At 38.8% G+C, this 9,503-nt stretch overlaps 1 protein-coding gene across 1 annotated transcript in view; it reads left to right on the top strand.

Annotated features, from left to right (window-relative positions):
* Nucleotides 1–9,105, top strand: part of SNAP91 (synaptosome associated protein 91) — a 65,071-nt gene extending 55,966 nt beyond the window's left edge. Inside the window, exons 26-30 of the mRNA XM_050314449.1 lie at nucleotides 720–831; nucleotides 3,844–3,927; nucleotides 3,999–4,103; nucleotides 6,289–6,389; nucleotides 7,675–9,105. Coding sequence (XP_050170406.1) covers nucleotides 720–831; nucleotides 3,844–3,927; nucleotides 3,999–4,103; nucleotides 6,289–6,381 — 394 coding nt within the window. The 3' untranslated portion in view covers nucleotides 6,382–6,389; nucleotides 7,675–9,105. The remainder of the gene's footprint in view (nucleotides 1–719; nucleotides 832–3,843; nucleotides 3,928–3,998; nucleotides 4,104–6,288; nucleotides 6,390–7,674) is intronic.
* The last annotated feature ends 398 nt before the right edge of the window (nucleotides 9,106–9,503 follow it).

Genomic DNA, 9,503 nt, shown 5'->3' on the forward strand with positions numbered 1-9,503 from the left:
ATTTATAACATTGCATTTATTTTTTTAATGTGTCATTTAGTCTAGCTGCTTACTTCTGTCCTGAGTCTTCCTCTGTATGCAAGACTTCAAAGTATTTTGTACCTCTGTGGAGATGATAGGAGGGATATGTATAAACATATCAAGAGGTTTATTTCCAAAAACATATCTTCCTTCAATCTACTTTGTTCAAATGGTGTATTTTATTCTGGATGAGAGCAGCGTCTAAGAAAACCTGGTTTTGCAACAGCCCTTCTATTCTGTGAATGATTTGTTTCTCTTGTATCTATCGACTTTTTTCAGAACTGAATGCTTTCCTCCTTCAGCTGTCTGAGCAAGATTTCCAGCAATGAAATCACCTTTCAAAGACATCTAGCAGGCAGCTCTACTGCCTGGCCCCAGTAGAATAGGCAGTAGCAGTCCCACTTCCTACTTTGCAAGGGTATATGCAATATGTTACCTTCAGTCAACACTAAGTAAAACTTCTCTTTAATTCTCACCACAAAGGCCATAACCATGTAACTGACTTTGGTATAGAGTGTACTGATGTCTACTGCTAACAACCCTTGAAACTGAGCGTCACTAAAAGTATATCTTTCTGTTAATAACTGCATACACCATACGCTAATGTAGCTGCACGTCTGATGTTAATGTACGCTGCAATCCGTTTTCATTTTCACTGTGGGAGTATGCAAATAATAGCCTGTCTCCCTCTCTGTTAGGGGAGACCTTCAGTGGAATGCTGGAGAGAAAAAGTTAACAGGAGGAGCCAACTGGCAGCCAAAAGTAGCACCTGCAACATGGTCAACTGGTGGTGTCCCAGGTGCTCCATTGGTAGGTGGTTAATCCGTAGGTAACACTAGTATTGAACTATCGATATTTCATGAGATTTTGCAAGCATACATAGGCACTGCTCCAGTCTACTTCAGCTCAAGAGTTTGCTTCTGTATAAATTGTTTGAATGTTTTGAGTCACATTTTTGAAGAACAGATTTACAGCTGGCATAAAGAAATCATTGAGTACTCGTAAATGAAAAATACACTAACGTATGTATCAAGATGTTGCTCTACATGGACATTTAATACCTGTGGACATTTTTAAGTGTGTGATTAGCTGTATAGGTCTTGCCAGCATGAGGCCCAGGTCAATTTCCCAAAAAGAAAATGCTATTGATCCAAAGCTGAAGTACTAGAAGGAGAGAAAATAAATAGGTTTTTTTAAGTTTTCCTGAATGAAGTAGATCAAAACACTGCACTGTTATTCATACTGATCAGGGGATTGGTGTTAGATTAGAATTCAGTAACTTATTTAGCAGGGTAAAGCAGTCTGTTGGAAAAGTTAAGATTACCCTGTAAAAAGATTCAGAAGGCACTAGCTTTGAGAGAAGAGGATCGAGTTAAGCTAAAAATCTAGATTTTGGCACAAGAGCAACTTGATTATGAGTAAACTACAAGAGTAATCTGAAGAGATGTCATGCCTGATCTCATGAAAAGTCTCACAAGGCATAAATCAGCCTCAATTTGAAAAAAGGTTGGTTTAGGAAGGGAAGGAAAGAACTCTGAAGGGGTTTCAGTTCCTTACAGCCACAGCTAGGTGTTAACATGACTCTAAGTGTGTTCCTTAACCTTACGGAAAGTACAAGAATTCCTGTATTTCACCGAATGTGTTAGTTGTAACATCAACTTTTTTTCTTAATAGAAAGGCTGGGCAATACTGTACAGTGTAAGTGAAATTTGTATTTTTTTTCATCTGTTTTTGTACTTGCTTACTAAACATGAAGATACTAACAACACCTCACCTGCACTACAATTATTACTGCTAGCTTAGAGCTACCTAACCAGCTCCTCTTGGACTCTCTGTGCAGCAGACAATTCTCAGGCCATGTGTTGCTATGGTAGTAGTGATTAACCATTTCTATGCTGTAAGCTTGAAAATAATATCTTCAAACAGTCCTTGCTCTACTGGTATGTGAACTATTTAATGAGTTGTACTGCCTGAATTTTCAAACTTAATTAAGATCAGCCTGATCTTGTAGTGATTTTACCGTCTGGTAGGTAACTAGCCTTTCTGGGAAGCTGGATAGTTTTGATAGCATTTTGTGAAACATTTGTTATATATATTTCTCAAAATCATACACTTAGGTATTTTTCCAAACTTAAAATAGCCAGATCATCAGGAAAAATAAATGTGGAGACCAAAATTAAACTTTTCTTGTGTCACTGTTGAACTACTTAAGTTTTGGTCACTTCTTCCCCTCTTTGTGATGTTTCAATTTCTGGATTAAAATCAGTAGAATTTCATAAAAGCCTCTTCCCTGGATTGATCCTAGTGCTTTGAGGCATAAGCAGATTCATTTTGTGTGGCCATTTTTCTGGCATCTGCCTAACTGAATTTTGAGCTACAGTGCGTTCCTGTGAATGCAGTCAGATCAGTGCATCTGATGTCATGAACCTGTGTGTTTCTATTTCTTGCTTTTCATACCTGAGTGTCCAGATGTTTGTTTTAGTTTGGGGATGCTGCTAGCACAGTATAGCTTTTAGTTGAAGTTCTCCCCAGAAAGCTTTCAGAATGAAATAAAGGTTCATAAATTCTCAGCCAGGATATGTAGGGTGTTTGATTAATGAATCTGGGACAGGTTCTCTTGACTTGTCTCCAGCTTTCTGAGAAAGTGGCATATTTTAGTGTAGAAGCAAGGATCAACCAAGGGCACTAAATGCAGCATTCACAGAAGTGAACTGTGCGTGAGTAATTCCAGCATATCTCCAAAGACACACCGTCCTTTGAACTGTAAGTGTGCTAGCTGCTCTCCAAGTGTAGTGGGATAGAACTGACTCAAGGTAGGAGGCAAGGATGTGGAGGCTCAGGCACGACCATACATGCGTCTGTAGCAGCTTGAGAGATTGTGCCAATATGCTTAGGCCATTCAATAGCAGTAATAAAATCCTACTGCCATTTTTAAATCCGTTCCTTAATGCTTTCTGCCTGTCTTCAAAGTTATTAATAATTTGGATTGTATATATATATGTGAAAAAGTAAATACTTGGATGCTTTCAAGGCCATAAGGAGACTGTGCATGGGAAGTTAGTGACAAGGGAGTCAAAAGGGATAATGAGTAGGTCATGCTAGGTAAGTAGGGCAGGGTGGCCTTGTTCAGAGATGCACCTGTGCTCTGTATCCAGTCAAACTACTAAACTACCAGTTCCCTCTTCCTGAGTTCTAGAGAAAGATAACCTTTTTTATCCCTTGTGTTATTTCAATGAAAATGATAGCAAGTCAAGCATAGGAATGAAAAGCATAGCAAGATACACTAAACTGTCCTTAGTAAAGTATTTAATGGTTCTCATTGTGGCTTAAGTGGCTTAACTTACTCTTTAATTTCAATGAATCTTGGTGTGTAATTAATTTTTTTCATTGTAAACTGATTATAGCAGTTATTTGCCTTAGCTTTACAATCTGCTTAAGCTTTTACTAAAGTACAGTGCTGCAATAAGTGCTATAGTGTGTTAGCTGTCATGAAATTGGAACGCTTTCTTACACAGTGTAGAAGAAAGTGGAAAGTGTGTATTTTCTTGAGCCTATTTTGAGTTATATTCAATAAATGAACTCTATTCATGAAGAGAATGAAGTCTGTCACCCTTGCTTTCTTATGAAGAAGCAAGCTGAGCATCAGCATAAGGACTCATTCAGCTCTCTCATTCTTTGAAGCCTTGTGGTTTTGAGGTTACATATGTGCTACATAACAGTCCTACTTTCCAGAACAGCTTTGAGAATGCTGGAGACTGTGTGGTTTCCAGATGGTTGATGTTAGATTCTTGGGTTTTTATTTTTTTTCAATCTATTTTTTAGGCAGGAGGTGTGCCTCCAGCAAGTGCTGTTCCTGCTGCAGGAGGTACTCCACCTGTCCCACAGCCAGGAGCAGCATTTGGGATGGTGAGTCTCTTCTGTTACACTGCTCTCCTTCCTCCACCCAGAACCCTGCTGACTCCATGTTAATTGTACAGCCCCCAGCAGGTGCAGGCGTGCCCATGATGCCTCAACAGCCAGTGATGTACGGGCAGCCTATGATGAGGCCCCCCTTTGGAGCCGCCGCTGGCCCTGGTGTACAGGTAAGCATTACTGCCAGATGAATGTTTGATTCTCTCCATTGCTCTAGAAAGTAGCTGATGTGTATGCATTACCTTAGTTTAGCTGTAGATCTGTAAATGAGATGCCTTAAAGAACTCAGCTGCCTGGCTTGCAGCAGATCACGTGAACCACCTTGATTTTTACCAGTTGCCTTGTATGAGACCAATGAAACAGGTTTGAAAAGTCTCTATTAGTTAACTAAATTTAAGTTCTGGGACATGTTTGGGTAAAGCTTAAAGTGGAGTTGATGGGCATTCTTATTCTGTTCACAACCTATCATAATTTACTCAGGCTGCAGTCAGCATCTTTTCTCCCAGCCCAACAAGAGACTCCTCAGAAAACCAACCTTCTGTTTCTGAATAAGCTAACGCCTCCAGTTCTTCCATGAGAGCTGTTTCTCAAGAAATACAGTTTCATTTGTTTCAGGCTGGTAGCTTGCTAGGTTTCTTTCAGTGCAAAACACTGCATTCAAATATGAATTACCATAGTGTGTGCAACGTTGGAGCGCACACTTTTCACAGCTTTTCACATCAATGCACAAATTTAAATACCATGAAGTTGTTTTTCTGACTTACATTAAGGCAGATGAATGCAAATGGATTATCTCGATCACTGTGCTCCTTTTTTAAGTGGGAGATCCATGGCTGCTTCAATTTTTCTTGCTTTTTAAACTGTGTTTACCTCATCTGACTTTGTGACATTCACATATTTAGGCATAGACTGGACATAAGTATGGCCATCTAAAACCAAAGCAAACATATTTTTAATTCTACACTAATTAAAAATAAGCAGGAAACATTGTGTCACAAGTTACTCGTTGCCAGGGGGATGAGGCCTTTCTTTAATATGCTTGAAAAACCTAACAGAGTAATTAGTGGTGAAGTAGGCTACATGGTGGAGCCATGCCATCCCTCTTGTTAAAGTGGGTATTATCAAGCTGCATTTCGTAGTTTCCTAAGAATTTTTTTGAATTGGATGCTCATAAATTTGGAAGTGCACCACTGTGTATCCACTGTGATGAAAAGCTTTTAGCTCCTAGCCAGTAGGTGATACAGCATTAGCTATAATACCTGTTCCAGGCTATTTTTTCAGAGTAGAGTTTGGTTTGTAATAACTCTGAAAAGAAAAAGACCCTTCCAGAGGAGAGGCTGGGAATGACTTGGCAGTAGTATTTTGCTTCTTTGTTAGTCAGAAGTCCATCTTGTCTTTCAAGTAAGGTGGGAGATGGAAGTTGATGCTTCAGCTCTAAAATCTCACTTTTAACCCTGGAAACGAAGCCATCTCCCTCATTTTGCAAATATTAACCAACCAACATGTAGCAAACCACACTTTTTAAGTAGGAAACTACATTCCCCATGAGACTTGTCAGGATTTTCCATGTAGGAATGGAAAGATCTTGAAACTGTTCTAAGTGAGAACATACGTGGTCCTGTTTTTCCTCCCACCTTAAACTGTCTCTGCACTTACCAAGAATAATATTATGGGGCACAGACAATTTTTCTAGAAGAGTAGTCATCAAGATGCCAGGGTTACATGCAAAATAACTCTTGTGCCCTGAGTTAAGGTAGGGATAGGGAGTAAGGACAGGATAAGAGAATCATCGGATCACCATAGTGAAAAGTGTTGGACGAAACTTGAAAACGGACATTTTCTGTGGAATAACTGATGATTTTTATACCTGTCAAAGGAGGAAACTTACATAATCTAGTCATGTTTTCACTACACTTTGGACTCTTATTTACATTAGCAGTGTAGAATAACTTGTACTTAAATACCAGTTGCTGAAAATTTCAGTTCTTCTCTGCAGCATGTACTCTACTTACTCTGCCCTTGATGTTTAACATCTAACAATTGCTTATCTTCTGTCTGGATTGATGATCCTAACGCCATTCTGTCTTACAGGGAGAGAATGATTTGAAGCTATGCTAATTAGGATCTGCAGTGTCTAGAACCTTATCCATTAAACCTACCAAACATTGTTAACCCTGTAGTAAGGATGGAATCTAAACAATGCTTGAGTAAAATGGCACCATGCAGAACTTGCAGAAAAATGAGAACTTAGTATGCTTGTGATGTGCTTGTGCGAGAACCGTCTATGTTTATCTAATAATTGTGTGTTCTTGTCTGCTTTGTTTTTTTCCTGCCTTCCTGGCTGGCATCTGTTAGCTTTCTCCAAGCCCAACTCCTGCTACTCAGAGTCCCAAGAAACCTCCAACAAAGGACCCATTAGCGGATCTTAACATCAAGGATTTCTTGTAAACGATAAGGTATTCTGTGACTGCCTGCTTAAGCATGTCACACTGTGGTACATGTCTGGCACACAGATGTTGTTTAGGCCAGTAGGTTAATATGACCGATAAAATAGTAGCTGCAGAGATAGATAGAAACATGCACTGATAATGAAAACTGAAATCTCTGTCCACACTCTTAAATTTAGTCTGAAAGCTTGACTTTTAACTACTTTTATTTGCCAAAAGCGACTGCCAGGAAATGTTATCTTCAACCTTTAACTTCCATTTTTACCTTGTTTCTATTCAATCTAAGGATTCAGGTTTGGTTTTTTCCTGAATTAATCCTGAAGCATATAGAATTATAACAGTACAAATACTTGGACGGGGATGGGGGGGAAATGGTGTTGAAGAGGCTCATTCCAGTCTTGTGGGTGTTGAAACAGATTTTGTATCACAGGTGTAAAGGTTTCAGAAGAGGAAAACCTAACTCACATGTTCTGGTCATCAAGGGAAAGTTGTTTGCATCTTTTAACTACTGCCAGCTAATGTTTTCCCCTGCCATACAATTTTTTGAGACACTGCTTTTCTGAATGCTAAGACATGAGGTCCTGAGTGGGGCTGTATAGAACAACAGTGGGGAAGAACAGAGGAGTAAATGTAAAGAAAAAATGGAGGAGAAGCAAAAAAACAGTACTGCAGAATGGAAGGGGGAAAAAAGACCAAAATATTACTGTGAAGGTTTGGGAGAAGGATGTTAGGAGGGCCAAGTAGAAATGTCAAATTGAATTGAACACTTATGCCAATTAAAAAATAGTAATGCAGAAGTAAGGTAGGCATTTTATAATTAAGACTAGAATAATTTGCCAGGTGAGGGGAGGACAACCATTATATAACTTTAAAGCCTTCTTCATGAGTCACTTTACTTTCTTCCTAGAGCTTAATTCTAAGCCTCCTCTGCACTGGAGTTGGCAGCAGTGGATGGGATCAGACTGCTCTTAGCAGGCGTCACCCAGTCCCACTTCACCTTTCTCCAAATTCCAGCCACAGGGAGGTGTACCTGGCACTTGGTGGAGATGGCCAGGAGTGGGGATGCATCTTCATTGCTGGGACTCACTGCTTCCAACTAGTATTTATAGGAGAGAGATAACTAGTATATACAGTAGAGAGATTCATAACTGTCTGTGAGAAGACTCTGCTTCATTAAAAACTGATAGCAACTGCTTGGAGGTGTGAAGAGATGAGCAGATTTGGTGTTCTTTCTAGCGTGTGCTTTGCTAACTCACTACTCCAGTTTTCATCTAATACTTTTGTATATTCACAGCTGCAGTTTTTCTGACTGGATGCTAAAAACGTGAGTTTGGAGTCTACAAATGGATGCTCAGAGTTTCAAAGTGAGCCACCAGTACCAAACCTAGCGCTTACTCAGACTTTCTCTTCCTCCTGAAATGTGTAGCACAGCTGTGAAAGTGAACATTAGGAATGTGTACTACCTTCGCTGTTATCCCTACTCTCTCTCGGAATTTGTGTACTTGGGTTATTTGTGTTTTACAATTTAAACAATGGATGTATGTTTCTGATGCCTTCTAGTGCTTTTCTGAACCTATCCCATGGGGGCAGATTATGCAGCTGTTGTTTGGTGAGCCATTTGGAGCAATGTCTGTGGTTTTTGAAGGTTTCAATGTATATAACTTTTTGAGGACACCTGAAATTTCCCTAGGACTCAATTTCTCCTTTATCTGTTATAAAACATAGTGTGATAATACCAGATAGTAAAGAAAATAATTAATAAATTGTGCAGGATACTTTTTTTTCCCCAGTCACAGGAATCTCAATTGTGGTGAAAAAAATGTTTTATTTTTGTGGCACTGTATATGTTAAGATAATTTAAAGTAATATAAAGGAAAACTTCCATAACAAATACTTTTTCAATGATTTACCAAGAATGAAAAACCATATCTGAAAAGTACCATATTTATTGCTGGTTTTATTTTTAAATCTATTTTAATTATTTGAGGTTTTGCATTTAAAATTGGCATATTTATCAGTTCTTGCTAAGTGCACTGAAAATAAGTAAAGGGTCAGTTTCTCTCCATGTAGTTGGGAAAAAGCAACCATAGTAGTGCTGGCATTAAGGAATTTCAAATATGAGAGCACTTTTTGGTATATCTGTAGTCAAAACATTACAAGTGATGTTACTCATCTCTGTTCAGTTCTTACGTACATCTCTTAATTTAGTGCTTACCTGTGTATGCCTTAGGCTAGTGTTTTCTCCATTGCCCCGAATGCGCTGTGAGTAGCTTTTGTACTATTGGTGATTAGATTTAATTCTGATCCAGAGATCCATGCCCTTTACTGTACATACTGTGTTTCTTTAATTTTTATTTGTTCTCATACTGTTTCTGCTGATGGCTTGGTGTAAGATCTTGACTCTTCAATGAGGTCACTGTTGATCAGTGTTACAAGTGGCTTGGCAGTTCTCTGTAAAAGCATATTGGGTTGGAAAGATATTCACCTAAAGTCTTTCAAATTAACTATTTAATCAATGTATGGTACCATTAAAAGTGGTTGTATCTGAATTTGCTGTGGGGATAACACTGTAATGGGAAAGTTCTATAAAAAGCTGATTTCAAAATGGCTTTTCTTTGTATTTCAGTTTAAAAAAAAATCCCAAACAGGAGAAAAAAAAAGAAAACAAAAAACCCCAGTGCATGTGTGCCCTCTGAGATGCAATAAACACCTTGATCAAAGTAAATATCTTGTTGCCAGTTTCATAATCATTGAGATGTTGAACACAATAATACACTTTGAAAGGGGAAGAATGTTATAGGTCCTGACAGTGATTGCTGAGTCTGCTTCATATGGTAATGACTTTTATAGAATCATAGAATCATTTAGGTTGAGAAAGACATCTGAGATCATGGAGTCCGACAGTGTTAGATTAACAGTTAAGTCCACCACTCAGCCATGTTCCTAAGTGGCACATCTACACATCTTTTAAATACCTCCAGGGATGGTGACTCCACCACTTCCCTGGGCAGCATGTTCCAATGATTGACAGCCCTTTCCATGAGGAAATTTTTACTAATATCCAATCTAAACCTTCCCTGCTACAACTTGGGACCACTTCCCCTGGTCCTATCTCGTTACCTG

This window comes from Myiozetetes cayanensis, unplaced genomic scaffold (assembly GCF_022539395.1).
Source record: "Myiozetetes cayanensis isolate MyiCay16 unplaced genomic scaffold, myiCay2020 scf2-11, whole genome shotgun sequence".
NCBI classification, from domain to species: Eukaryota; Metazoa; Chordata; class Aves; order Passeriformes; family Tyrannidae; genus Myiozetetes; species Myiozetetes cayanensis.